Below are 14,686 nucleotides of genomic sequence, written 5' to 3' on the forward strand. Positions count from 1 at the left end.
GGCGGCTCAGGCTGATGCCACCGGCAACCGGGGGAGGCGAGGACATGGGGGGGGGGGGTGGAGAGGTTCGTGGACGAGACGCCAGGGAGAGAGGGGGCTGGATGGCGCTGGGGGTCTCTTTAAAAAGCCACGCGAGTGCTGCACTGCTGCACCCACGGCTCGGATGCATTAACCAGCGGCGTGTGCACAGTTGATTACGCGCGCATTTCACTGAAATTAAGTCAATTGGGTAGCTACTAAATTTTAATAGCATCACGTGTCACGTGTGTTGGGAGCTGTGTTTAGTATAAATACGCCCCAATTACCATAGATAAGGTGATATTAATTATTCTCCTCAATCCTATGTATTTGTATATATTGGTTGTTTCTAAAAAAAATGTTTATCTCTGGCAACCTAATGATTGACCTTAAAATCATCTAGGATCCATCGCGTTGCCAATGGACATCTGAAGTTCAGATAGTGAACAATTACACTTGAAATTTCCAACATTTTCAGTGACGAAGCATCGAGAAATTAGGTATTTGAAAGTTAACTTAAAAAAAAAATTCCGTGGGGTTTTCACCCACGCTTGTTTGTTGACCCTGCAGGCTTCAAAGAGCCAATTGTGCACCAGGAGGCCATCGACGAATCGGGGGACACGGTGGACACCGACACCCCCCTGAAAAGTCCCAAGTCCTTGCCCGCCGAAGATAAAGCTCACGTCCAGACGGAGACTCCGCCAGCGGAGACACAACCAGCGGCTCCGGCAGGGGTCGAGGAGGCTCCGGCTTGGGGAATGGAGGCGGTTGCCAGCCACGAGGTGCAAGCGAGGCGACCCACAGAGGAAGAGGAGAGCATTCAGCCCGAGAAGGTTCTTCAAGCAGAGGAACGGCACATCGTCGGGGAGGAAGACGCAGCCCACGCTGCGGCACAACAATCGGAGGGCGACAGGAAGCCACCTGTAGAGGCAGAGCAACCTGGTGACGTCGAGAAGCAGGCCGCAGCTGAAGACACCCATTTGGAGAGCCCCTTAGCCGCCAGTGAGAGCAAAGGGGCCACAATGAGCGACCGAGACAGTAGCACGTGCACACCAGATGTTGGGAGCACGGTAGACGTGGATAGAAAGTTAGACACCGTGTGCGAACCTGAGGAAGCGGTGGAGGTAGATGTTCAACACAAGCATGACGAGACAAATGTAAAAGTTGAAAGCAAGCCGCAAGAGGAGAGCCAGCCAGATGCTGTGACAAAGACAGACGCAACGGATGTTCCAGTTATTGAGAGCAGCTTAGAGGGCAGCGGGCCAGATACGGAGAGCAAAGGAGAAGAGAAGAGCACTCCGGATACTGAGAGCAAACTTGAAGGGACGAGCGTTGCCCACATTGACAGTGAACTGGACCAGAAGAGCATTCCGGATGTTGAGATCAAGCTTGAAGAGAAGAGTCTTCCAGATGTTGAAACCAGGTTAGAAGAGAAGCACATTGCAGATACTGGCAGCATGCCTGAAGAGAAGAGCACTGCGGATATTGAGAATACGCCGGAAGGAAATACAATTCCCGAGGATAAGCCAGAAGCAAAGGGTGATCCGCACAAAACAGAAGATGATACTAAACCAGATGGTGATGAAAAGCCAGAAGAACAGATCCAGCCTGAGGCTGAGAGCAGAGCAGACATTGAGAGCAGAGCCGACGTGGAGGGGGGAGAAGGAGAAGAGGAGATGAGCGAAGTGAGTAAGGAATGCGTCCCAGAGAGCGAGTTAAAGCTGGAAGAAGAGAGCAGCAAGATGGTGGAGGAGGAGCCGGAGGAGGAGGAGGAGGGGGAGAGCCTCGCGGATGTGGAGATTATCGTGGAGAGGAGAGACAGTGACCAGGTGGGGAAGCGATCCCTTCCCAGCTCTCCAGAGAAGAAGTCTCCCAAGAAAGACGCAACGAAGCGCAGAAAAGGTTGTGGATTGGGAACTCTCATTGAAATATATTTAGAGTTCATGGGGTCGGTGATGTTTAGTGTTGTGCTGTCCTGTCGTGTTGGTGAAGTGTTCAAGGGTAATTTGTAATGTAGAACCATATCTAACTTTGCACCAATGAACATGATATGTTTAAATGGCTAAAACAAGTTAATGTCGTTGATTAAAGTTTATATTAAGGGACATGACATGCAATTAAACATAATTCATAGCCTTTAGGCAATTGAGGTGTATCTCCCTCACCTTGCCAACCCTGACGATGGCTGTTGTATATGTGGAGGCCGCGTTTTCTCTCTCCCGGTGGTGGTCACGTGGATATTTCTCCAGGTTTTCATGGTTTTGCCCTCCACATTTAGAATCAACATGCATTTAGATTAGTGTTTTTACGTGACAATGTTTAAATGTTCTAAATGAACGACACATTTCATTACAATGTACGGACAAGTTCATTCGTTGAAATGAGTTAATGGATTGTCTATCCTCACGAAATTAGTTAATGGATTGTCTATCCTCACGAATGCACGTTGCAGGACCTTTCTACTTCCCCACTGATCGTGCTTTAATGGGTTCATTCTGATTGATGCTTCTGTCTGCCTCTGCCACTCATCCAACCATCTCCCCGACTCTCCCCACCGACCTTTCGCACACCCTCCTTGCGTGCTCGGCTGCCCTGCGGCCGCCCAGTGGGTAAGAAGGGAGACCTGACCAAGCGCGCCGAGCTCCGCTCCCCCGTGAGAGCCAGCCGAGCCACGGAGAGGCCCCAGCGAGCCTCCCCGCACGCCACCGGCAAGAAGCGACAGAAAGGTGACGCCCGTCCAGCCATCCTCCCCCACCCGCGAGGCAGCATCGTCTCTTGTTTCTGACTCTGCTGATGAGACACCGCGATTCGAAGCAAGTCCGTCCGGAGTTTGCTTGCGTTGACGCAATGCTGCTGAAATGACGTGCTTCTTTGGCCAGGGCGGATATCTAATGTTTGGATATGTGTTCTGGTACTAAATATATTTAGAAATCCTATTATATAAAGGAACTATTCTTTGGAAGTTTTACAATCATATGCGAAGTGGCACAAAGCTTGAGTCTTAAAGTATGAAACTTAATTAGCAAGCAAAATATTTTAACCATAATTTGCCTTGTTGCCTCAAGATGAAGCCAGTCTGCCCATGAGCACTGCGACACGACCGCCACTTCGTGGCGATTGGCGGTCGCCACTGTCGCTGCTGGTGGTGTTGGAGGGCCCGTCACTTTGCTTTAGAGGGGAATCTCGTCTCGGCTCCTTCTCACTCGCTGTGGATTTGTGACCATTGTAAAACCTCATCTTCGCCAAGTGCAGGGGGGACGCGTGGTTGCCGATCCAACCTCGAAATAATGACGCGGGGAGGTGGCCAATGGCGCAGATGTTGGACGAAGGACCAAACAGGCCATGAGCGTGCTGCGGTGGCCAAGAGAAGTTAACTTCCCCGCCTGGTGTACAGGAGGTCGTGGGTTTGATCCCGACCCTGACACCTGCTGTATATTTGGAGTTTGTGTGTCTCTCTCCCATCATCATCATCATCACGGTGGCTCGGAGAGATTGTTGATTACCCCGCTTGTTATACAGGAGGTCGTTGGTTCGATCCCAACCCTGGATATTTGGAGTTTGCATGTTCTGCCCGTGGTCACGTGGATTTTTTCAGAGTCCTCCAGTTTTTCCCTCCACATTTAGAATCAACGTGCGTTTAGAGTGTTTGGCTGCTAGAAATGTCCACATGAATAGCCACTTCATTGGGCTATCATTTGTGGTCAGGTCGCTTCTGAAAAAGAGATATGTAACTCAATGGTCCTTACCTGGTAAAATAAAACATTATTTAGTTTCAAAAGAGCTACCTCCTTCTGACAGAGCCGGCCTACCCGGGCTTACGGGAAGGGAAAATCAAAACGCACGTAACCGACCGGTCTGATTCTGTGTCTTGTGCACGACAGCTCCTCCAAAAGCGGATGCAGCAGGAGTGGAGTTGCCTGCTGCAGGACAGCAGACATTCAGCCCGAGTGCCAAGGCCAAGGTGAGGTGACGTGAGACACCCATCTCTGTGATACTTGCTGATGACGCCAGCGATGGAAAGCTCTCGGATCTGTCTCTGCTTTGACATTTCTGAGCAATGTATTCGAGAAGCTGATCGTTTCATTAGAGCATCAGATGGAGTTGGGGAGGGAGATGGTCCTGGACTTTCAAAGGTTCGAGATGACCACAGATTCTAAGTAGTACTCACACTAATTGAGAAAACACTTCATGTTGTGAGGACTAAAGTTAGATTATGGACTCGTGAGTTATTACAAAAACACAGTGCCCCCCGGCAAAGATTAGGCACTCCGATTGTCTCCAGGTCTGCTGAGACCACTTCCCATCTCATTCCAAACAATTGTTTATTGATTTTAATCAGACATGCGAGCTGCACGCTCTGCAGTGCGTAGATGGAGAGCGTGCGGCGGAGTGCAGCGACTCAGGGGCCCAGCGGTGGCATCAGCGGTGGCATCAGCAGCGCCGCCTGCCAGCGCTGCGCAGTTTCACGTCCTGCCCAATCAGGGGGGGGTCGGCTCTTTTTCCTTTTTCAAAGTAAATTTGTTTTAATTAACTTTAACTATTAACATTAGATTTTTTTGGTTAAATGTCATTAATCATATTAATAATAAACTAATATGGTGATGCTGCATTGGCGGTGGTGCACAAGCACAATGAACAAACTCAACACGTCCTTCAACATAATTTCTTTAAAAATAAAGATATAACAGGTGACATTCCGGGCAGTGATCCTGCAGCAGGCAACGTACGTGTCGTCGTGTCCATTTAGACTCGATTTGTGAAACGCGCTCACAATGACGTTGATGCGTGTGCTGTGATCAAGGGACGTCGCCCACAACGTCACCTGTTATATCGGTTTTTTTATTATAATGCCACAGTTTTAATGGCGAATGTGTTCAGTTTTGTTTTAGTCAGTTATGAATGCTTCAGTTTTCCATGTGAATGTACACATGGACTGCCATTCCATATATAGTTTCATGCAGCTCCGTGTGAATGAATCAAGGTACCTGGGTGAATCATGACCCGTTCGAATAACTATTCGAATTTTAGCACATATATGACATAAGAGCCTTAGACGTTTTGCCAAAGAATACATATATATAGCGCTCTGGTCTTCCCAATCAGACAAAGTGGTTTAATCCTCTTACCCCTGAGTTGTATTATCACGGGTGCTGTTACCTACATCTTGACAAATAAGAGGCGATGGTACTGAAACGTGTGGGCCTCTACTCCCCCATGGCGAGCCAATGCCAGCGTGCTGTGGTGGGCATCCCTGAAGCCGCTCCTTCTCTGCTGCTGACGCTTCGGTCGAGAACCGTCCCCCCCCCCCCCAGCCGTCCACGCCGCTGGCTCCATCCCTCTTTCCAATCCAGGATGATGACCTCCCTCTTCTCCTTTGCCTATGCATGGCCATTTCTATTTATTCAAGCGCCGTGATCAATACAGACATCACCTTCCTGCTCTCCACAATGTCCCCCTTCACCTAAAGCAAGATCCCCATGGGCCAGCAACGCACGTTACAAGACAGAACCACGTCCTCGCTGTCATCAGCAACTCCTGCGTGTCACCTGAGTGCCCAGCTTTCTCCTTTGTCTTTTACATCGCGTATGGCGGCCCTCTGTTGTCGTGTCTGTCACGAAGATCCACATTTGTGCTGTGATTCTCTAAGCCATTGTGAAACCTCCTTCCCCGGGGGGCCAATAAGTTACTCGGGATGTCTCGCGTGCCCTCTTCACGAACGTCCGCACGTGCGTTTCACTGACTGCCGCGCGCCCTCCAAATCTGCCCTTAAATTTGTGTCCAGGAAGGCGGTGGGAGAGTGGGGCTCTTCTGGCAGCCGTGGTGTGTGCCTCGGTGATCGAGGCATGTCCAGCGGCACTCTCCATCCATTGGCCACTGCTCTCGATGTGATGCCAATTGTTTGCCTTCCATTTGAGTTGATGCGTACGCTGACTCGGCAAGCCACTAACCACCAGAGTCGTGAATAATAATAATGATAATGCCAGAGGTGGGACAAAGTCATTGTTATGCAAGTCCAAGTCGAGTCGCAAGTCATCAAATTCATGACTCGAGTCTGACTCGAGTCCAAGTCACATGACTCGAGTCCACATCTCATAGGTGGGACAAAGTCATTGTTATGCAAGTCCAAGTCGAGTCGCAAGTCATCAAATTCATGACTCGAGTCTGACTCGAGTCCAAGTCACATGACTCGAGTCCACACCTCTGGATAATGCGTATGCCCGACATCTCCTGCACAATCAAAGACGTGTTATATCTTTTAAATCGCAGTCACGCATACTTTGTGAGCACGATGAAGTTGATATTAAATCACTTTACACCTCATTATCAGTGTTACCAAAGCAGTCGTGTCATTTATACTGCAGTGTTATTTTGTACCATCAATGAGATGGCGACAATTGGAATCCTCCTGATATTTAACAGAGAAAATACGTCGACGAGAGTTTCTGCGCCTTCCGACTTCGCAATCGGACATCGCGTTTGATTACAGAAATATATTTTTAAAATCCGCACGTTATAAAATCGTTCTTTATTATTATTTATTAACGTTGGGCCCTATTTAAAAATCTTGACATTTTACGCCCCCCTCCTTCCCTCCTCCCGCGAGGAAGCCTCTAGGTCCGCCTCTGTGTCACACCCTTAATTCTATTTTAATAGAGTAATAGATGGCTGACACAACAACAAACCCTCAGCTGGTGATTTATCAGGTTTCTGTTGGCTTGCCATTGCCTCCAGCATTGATCAAAGGCACTAGAACGCATGCACGGACCATTTTGTTAAGAGCTGTTGATCTCAGCCTGTTTTGTAATAGTCCACTGGGTCCTAAAATCAATAGTCCTTGAGCGGGAACAAAATTAGCTCACATTCGAAAGTTTGCATTGCTCAGTTGAAGAGTTCACCAATGGGCCGACATGGCCTGATATTCGAAGATATCAGCAGAGCTGCATTCTGTCTCCACATTAAATCTTTTTTATTTATCTTACACCATCAGCCTTTTGACTATCCAGACCTACATTATCAATCAGCAAAATTTGCTTAAAGTAAACTCTGGACCGGTTTTGGCCTTCTGGGTCTCATCAGCAGCCAGGCTTGGCCAGCAAATGCTGCTGGATTTTCAGAGGTGATTGACAAGTTTACTCCGTATCATGTTGTATACACAATGATTACGTATTATTCATTATATACAATTATTCGTTGAAATGTGTTGGGAAAAATACCTTTTATTTTATTTTATTTCACATTCTGCTGTGTCTGCAGCCCTTAAACCATCAACGATATTATGAATCCACATTCCGTCGAATCACTCTTGCACCCTTCTGACCTTCCGACAAACATTCCCCTCTCAGCGCAGCCCTTCCACGGGTCTCTGCCACCCCTGCTGCAGCTCCGAGCCCTGCGACCTTTCACCTGTCCCCTCTTCCTGCATTCACCCTCACTCGAAGTGCTCCATCCTCCCTCACCTTGCCCCCTTACAAAAAAGGACAAAGATCGGCACCCCCCGCCCCCTCACATCATGGAACCTCTCTTGCCAGTATCAAAATATAAGAATAGGATATATCCTTTCTGCCAATAAAACAGTTGTGTTAAGATGTTAAAACACCAAACTGAAACCTTTTTTGCAAGTATATGTGGTTAATGCAGATATTAACCACATATACCGCAATTATATGTGGTGAATGCAGATATGATTCCTTGCGAAAGGTTTCAATTTGGTGTTGTAACATTCTAATCCCCCCGCATAGCCTATAGAGGCTGTTGGGGCAAATGCTGTTCGCGAGTAGCACCTATGAAGGCTGACACAGCGCATGGAGGGGTGGTGTGGCCGGTACCACGCCCGGCCGCCTCTGTCTCTTCAGTACTCAAATGTTCACACGCACCGCAGCAGGTACACATTTCGAGGTGAGTCGACCTCAGGGAGACCCAGGACCAGTTCATATAGTCACCACCGATGTCAGCTGTAGTCGTGAATTGAACTCGGGCCACTGGTGTTCGCGGCACAGTGCGCTAAGCACCGGGCCACTCTCCCCGCGCTCTCTTCACACTCTCCTGCCCCTGCGGTCCTTCCACCATGACAACGAGTTGGGTCCACAGCAGCCTCTTACGTAACAAGTCTCGACTACAGCGCCAGCAGTCACCATATTTACGAACGCCCCCCACCGTCTCGGAGGGGCTGAAGCAGCCACTGAATCGTGCACTCACGCATTGTATGTCACAATGATGAAAGCGCGCTTAAATCCTCTTTGTTAAGGTTAAACAGGTTTGTGATGTGTTTGCTGTTAAACGCCTTCAAGGAATGGGATTACAATTGAAGGTGGAGTTGAAATCATAAGTGGCCTGCCATGAGGGTGGCAGGGTGGCGCTGCAGTAAGACTTTCAACTCTCAGCAAGAAATTCCGTTATTTTATTCCCGACTCGGGCAGCTTTTTGCGTGGAGTTTGTGTGTTCTCCCCCTGTTCGGCTCGAATTGTCTCTGGGTTCTCCGGTTTCCTCCCATAGCTAAAACACCATACAATGTGAATGGTATCGGCCAAACATCCCAGTGCTAAAAAATGAAAAAAATCACTCAACATGGATGACAATGCGGTAGCAGAAACATCGGCCCCGGCAGGGAAAACTTGGCAGGGAAAACTTGGCAGGACCCTCCTGGAAAAGTCTTGAGACTCAGTGAAGCTTTTCTGGGTAAACAAGTGTAATAGAGGAATCAAATACAGTAGCAGTATTAATAATAATGAGCAAGCTTGTGCACGTGATGGGAATTCTAAAAACAAAAGTAAACATGTCTGCGCCGTATTTTTATGGGAATTCACTCCCAACGCGGCTGTGCTGCAGCCCTTCCGCGTGGGGCTCGGCTTGTGTGCACAATAATCTGTCGCTGCCTCTTCTGAGCTCGCAACGCGTCTGTTGTTATTTGATTGGACATGCAAACCCAGACGTGCCCCCGAACCACGCAAATTATAGTTGCCGTGCGCCTCGCAGGCAGATGGCGCAGCTGAAGCCGCACAGAATGGCCACTCAGCACAATAGTAATGTCGTGAATCAAGACGCGAAGTTAATTCAAAGGTGCAATGAAATTGCGAGCTAAATATAAGAGTGGCTCTATAAACAGACGCGATTATTACTTTGAAAATGCAGAGTAAACGTTCAGTTATTAGTCTTACGAGGCAGACTTCCGCATACAGCTGTCGTGTTCATTATTCCGGATTTGTCACTTCTGGTTGTGCGTGTGTGTGTCCCTGGCTTTAATAAAAACATCCTGGCACCCTGAAGGTGGAAGGTGAAGAGGAGTCGAAGTAATTGCAGATCTCCACAGGGAGCAGGCTTGGGGTGGTGTTGACGTTTAAAGGTCTATGCCAGATACATTCAGCGCAAGTGCTACACTAGGAATTGCAGGTTTACTCAAAGTGACACAAGTCATATGTACTTGAGCTTAGGACATAATTTAAGCATTTAGTTGGGCCCAAAATGTATTTTTTCTGGGTACAGTATTTTATTATATTTCAATTCGGAAAGTTGTGTTGTTGATGTCATCCAACTGTTAATAAGATTTGGCCTGGGCAGGACAGGTCGTTAGAGGGCAGTGATGTCAGGTGGCCAGGGATGACAATAGTGAGCTTATTATTATTATAAAGATAATAATGGAGTCACAACCAAGGCAGCACGTCCAAGACTACATCCACCGCGGAGATGGAGTGATGCCATCAGGATTATTATATCACGGCTTCATGAGATGGTGGCAGCTTAAGCAGTGGATTGACCAAGGCTGATTGCTGTTGACAACGATAGATGTTTTATGTTAAAGTATCAAAGTGTAAACACAGACACGTGAACAAATAGTAAGATTAGTTTGTGATTATGCTGTTTAATCAAGGTACATTTATCTTTAAATATATGATTGTGTGAAATGGTAGTTTCAAGTTGGCTTTTGTTGGTCGTCACGTACAATGCAAACGCAATTTTAGTATAACTTTTCTGCTTTCCCTCTGCAGAAGCTGCACATTCTTCAATTTATTAGCCTAATTTGTTGTTCAGGAGAAGAATTGTGGCTGACACTTAGGAAAGGTCACACGTCTGTAGCATATCTGACGCATCACAGATGAACGGTTTTCAGAGCCTGCAGTTAAAGTCTATTGGCTCAGCTCTCTCTTTCTCTCTCTGCCTTTCACTGCGTGAAGCTCTCCCCTCTCGTGCCTGGAGGCCAGAGGATGACAGACACAGCGCAATAACACAAGTCCAAAAAGCCTTCCGTGCAGCGTTGCAATTGGGGATGGAAGCCTGTAGCCGATACAAAGCAACGTAATGGCCACCGGAAGAGCAAATGCCACGCGCTGTCTAAAAGTCTTTTTGAAATGCATTCACAGATATAACCCCAAATCCCCAGCCACTATTTCGCTGGCCTCCCGCTCTTACGCTGTCCGTGCTTCGTCCCCGGAGTTCGTGTCCGTCCATCTGCATGTCAATGAAATATTTTACTTCCCCAACATAACGTCGTCAACAGCCTATCATAAGATGCAATGACAATCATAGCGGACCACGGTCGTAGTTGGTTAAAGAAAACGTCCGTTATTACGTTGAATTCGCCTGCCATTCCATGTGTGCATATACGCACGTGCAGCGATTTTGTCAACACACTGACAGATGGGGGGCTCACCTCGCCACGCTGGCAGTGGGGGTTCGTTGACCGTGCTTCACCACACTTGGGCAGTGCGGGTTTGGCGAAGCTGTGGAACATTGAGGTGCAGTACAACATTGTACGTTGTTGTCCAATTCCCTCTGCTGCCCACAGTGTAAATACAACTCTCCAGCAGCCTGGCGCGTACGTTGCTCACCCATCCATGTACTATCCAGGCACAACTCCTGCTTAGCTTCCAATATCTGATGTGGTCTGGCACGTTGCGAGGGAGTTGCGTGTTGGTTATTTCATAAATATGAATGCGTTAATAGTAAAAAAGAACTGTCTCCCTGCTGAAACCATCATGGGATGATGCTGCTGCTCATGTACTTGAGCAGCAGCAGCCAGTGGAAAAGATGTCACGCTTGTGATGCCTCTCCATGGGATCACCGCTGCTCAAGTCCCACGAAGTGATATTCATTTCATCGCCTCATCCAGAGGGGATAATTGAGTCAGCCGCCCCACTATGATTTGAACTCGCCACCTTGTAATCGTGAGTCAAGCTCAGTGGCACAGCACCGCCACGGTGTGTGTCCGCTCGTGTGTCCAGTTCAGTGTGCGGAGCGGTGGTGCAGCGGTTAGCGCGCTGCACTGCGAACCTGGTGACCCGAGTTAGATTCTCGCTCACGGCACAACACTGCTGACGATTATCTGAACCGGTCGTGGGCCTCCCCTAGGTTGGCACAGCCTCAAATGAGTACCTGGTGCGGTGTGTAAACATCGGCACTGGGGAGACAAAGGCGGCCGGGCGTGGTGCTGGCCACCCACCCCCTCGTGTGCTGTTCCGGCCTTCATAGGTACTCGCTAACAGCACTTTCTCCAACAGTCTGCTAAGGCTACACGGGGAATCTTTGTCTTTGTTTATACAGTTTAGTACATAAAGGGTGAAGGCGCAGCCCTGCAATTGCCCGTTCGCGCCACTGCTAGTGGAAGAGCATCTATGAGAGGGAGCTCTAGAGGCCATAGTCTACAATATTTTATTTTATTTCGTGAACGCCATGTTGTGATATTTTTGAAATGCATTTAATGAATATTGCTTGACAATGTCAGGATTAAAAAAAAAACTATTTGATTACAAATGTGCCCATGGCACATCAGATTAAATTGATGTAGAATTCTTTAAGGAAAAATAATGTCAAGTTGCAGTTGATGACTTATGTCCGTATTCGCCCAATTCTATTTCGAGTGCAATCCATCGTTGCATTTGCTTTCACTGTCCTGCATTGGAGTATATTGACATATCCCCATCGCACATTCATACAGTTCCACTTCAAGTTTATTGTCAATAATTGAGCTACGAAATGAATTTTCACACGTGGACAAATTGTTATATGATCGTCTTGTTACTAGGTGACGTGTGTAACAATGGCACTCAAAAAATCCTGACTATAACTCAAACCTTAACACTTAACTTTAGCTCCATTCTTTACCCGAGCTGTAATAGTAACTCACGTCTCGCATCGACACTAATTCTAAACCCTAGAGATAACCTTTCCATCATGCCTTACACAGAATCATCGTTATTCAGATGATGGAGACGGAATGATTGTCTTGGGAAACGATTGTCAGCTGACACGCAAGAGAAGCAAATGTGCCCGATGATGGGTTGTGATTCAGTGATCTTGCGATAAAATGTATTTCAAGATGAGAACAAAATTCTATTTTAAAAAAAACCGGAATGATCAGATATCATTTCGTGTGTGGCTTGAGAAGCAGACAGCTTGATGACAAAAATGTTAACTTTTTAAAAGCAATTTTCAGAGTGCTCATTATGGGAGGGTTGCCAGACTTGTGTGCTCTCCTTTGTACCACTCAACCTATTAACAACCCACCGTGCAAACAATCTAGCTTGCCGTTCACTTGTAGATCTTGCATAACCACACGGCTTAAGGGTGGGTTTGCATTATTAAATGCATGACTTTATCAAAGCAGATTTATTTTTAATGGAACAGAGATTTTCATACTTTTGGAATGGCAGATTGCAACAGAAGAATATTTTAATTGATGGACATTTGAGCAATGAGAAGAAAGAAGGCTGCTTGGCAGCAGGCCGTGTCCGGGTTCAAAGGGCAGGGCAATGGTGGCACGCTTGAGTTCAAGGGAACGCGACCTCAGGGCCTGGCTGATTTTTTTTTATTTATTTCTGACTTCTACCGTTCTCGTTTTTTTTTAGCGGGGATTGAACTATGATTATTACCTGGAGGTGTCTGGCAACTACTCTGTTCCATATTCAATGCCTACACCCTTGATACCGTCCTGATTAATCAGAAATACCAGTCGCTACGCATGCAGCGGTGCAGACAGTGAGAAGCTGTTACTTTGGGGCTCTTGTCTGCTCTGTTAACACAACAAACTGAGTGATATCCTAAACCTGTAGATGCCCCATGGTATTATTAGGTTTTCCCAAAATGCTGGATGTCTTTAACCTAACTCTGTCTCCATTGACAAAGCAGGTTGTAGCCACAATATGATTACTAAAATAAAGAAAATGCTAAATTAAATATATTCATTAGCAATGCGTGAACAACTCTCTACCCAGAAGGCAAGGGGATCATTCTGGACAGTGAGCTGGAATGGTATAGAATTGTGATGAGTGGGGTCAGTGAACGAAGATTAACAACACAAGTGGATTGTGTACAACCGCACTTCACACCTGCCTCGTTGGAGCCAATATTGTCATTGATCATCGCTAAATTAGGTTTGCGTGAATCTCCCTTCAGCGCAAGGCGGGGCGAGCCGAGATTCGCATTCACTTGAGGGCTTAGTGGTGGAGGTTTTTCAAATCTGGTTCAAGTCACTTTCCGAATTCATATCCAGTGGAAGAGGGCTTTATCGTAATAGTTATGTTTAATGTCTTCACATCATTCCATAGCCTTGAGTTCAACTGATCGATATACCTGCTGTTGAATATAAATCCCACTTCTTCAATTCCCTCACTTGGATCGCGAACACGATGAAGGATTATATTCCCTCTTCTTCTTCCATTTTTGTTGATCGCTCTTATCTCTCCTTTCACGTTTCCACCTCATGGTCAATCCCCACGTTCGACAGGAAACTTCCATGATGGTGCTGCTCGCAGATTCATAATGGATGCAACCGATGTTGCTCTGGCTGTAGCAATGGTCTCTCCGCTGTCCGTTATGCTGCCAGCCATCTCCTTTGATCTGACCATGACTCCCTCTCCGGGGGCTCCCTGACCTCGACGTTGCCTTTTAAACCGCTGTGGCATTCTCTTTGATCATTTCAAACATCGCGTCGGTTTCTTTGTACGTGGTGTATGCACGTCGAACTTCTTTCGCACTCTACGTAACCAGCCGTGCCAATCGCACGCGCTCATGTTTCACAACCTGCTCCTCTTCTGGGCCATGCTGAACCGTTTCTCTCCTTCATGCTCATTCTTTTTCATAAAATGAAACAAATATATCCACGTAGTGACCCTTGTCCATCCACTGCTGGATGAAGGCCTCCCCGCACTTTGCTGATCGTCGAGGTTATTTCGACCGTACTTCACCACGCTCGCCAGCGCCGGTTGGCGAGGTGGTTTTGGCAGGACCGGTTTAGAAATCGATCACCGCTGATGTTAGCCCCTACTGGGAGTCTAACTCAGGTTGGCAGGGTCATCGTAGCGCAGTGCACGACCACCGCACCACCGCTCTTACCCTGCTACATCTCGTATAATGTGAACTTATAAAGAGCCACTTGAAGCGAAATCGGCAGACGAAGTGTTTAAATGTATGATATTTGTTGCTCCTTTGAATGGGCGTTATTGCCACTGTTTCTTTCCCAGGAGCCTCTGAACCAGTGCACAGGCAAGCCACAAGCAAACAATACACATGCGGTTTGATCTGTGGCCATTGATTGATGTCATTTTATCCCGGTCAGGGGTGCACACGCATCGTGCCTCGAGCCAAAGAACGTCAGCCAACCCAGAAGGAATTGGATGAATGTTTTACTCAATGGGTGGGACGAGCCTGTGGATGAAACGTCGTCCGCCCTGACACG

General features: G+C 47.4%; 1 protein-coding gene across 2 annotated transcripts in view; it reads left to right on the forward strand.

The window, feature by feature from the left end:
- Window positions 1-14,686, forward strand: part of LOC144934615 (uncharacterized) — a 109,253-nt gene that overhangs the window by 62,644 nt on the left and 31,923 nt on the right. For both annotated transcript variants that reach the window (XM_078860623.1, XM_078860622.1), the window contains 3 exons: window positions 589-1,920; window positions 2,625-2,744; window positions 3,900-3,979. In XM_078860623.1, coding sequence (XP_078716749.1) covers window positions 589-1,920; window positions 2,625-2,744; window positions 3,900-3,979 — 1,532 coding nt within the window. The remainder of the gene's footprint in view (window positions 1-588; window positions 1,921-2,624; window positions 2,745-3,899; window positions 3,980-14,686) is intronic.

The sequence above is a fragment of the Lampetra fluviatilis genome, chromosome 10 (genome assembly GCF_964198595.1).
Source record: "Lampetra fluviatilis chromosome 10, kcLamFluv1.1, whole genome shotgun sequence".
In the NCBI taxonomy this organism is placed as follows: Eukaryota; Metazoa; Chordata; class Hyperoartia; order Petromyzontiformes; family Petromyzontidae; genus Lampetra; species Lampetra fluviatilis.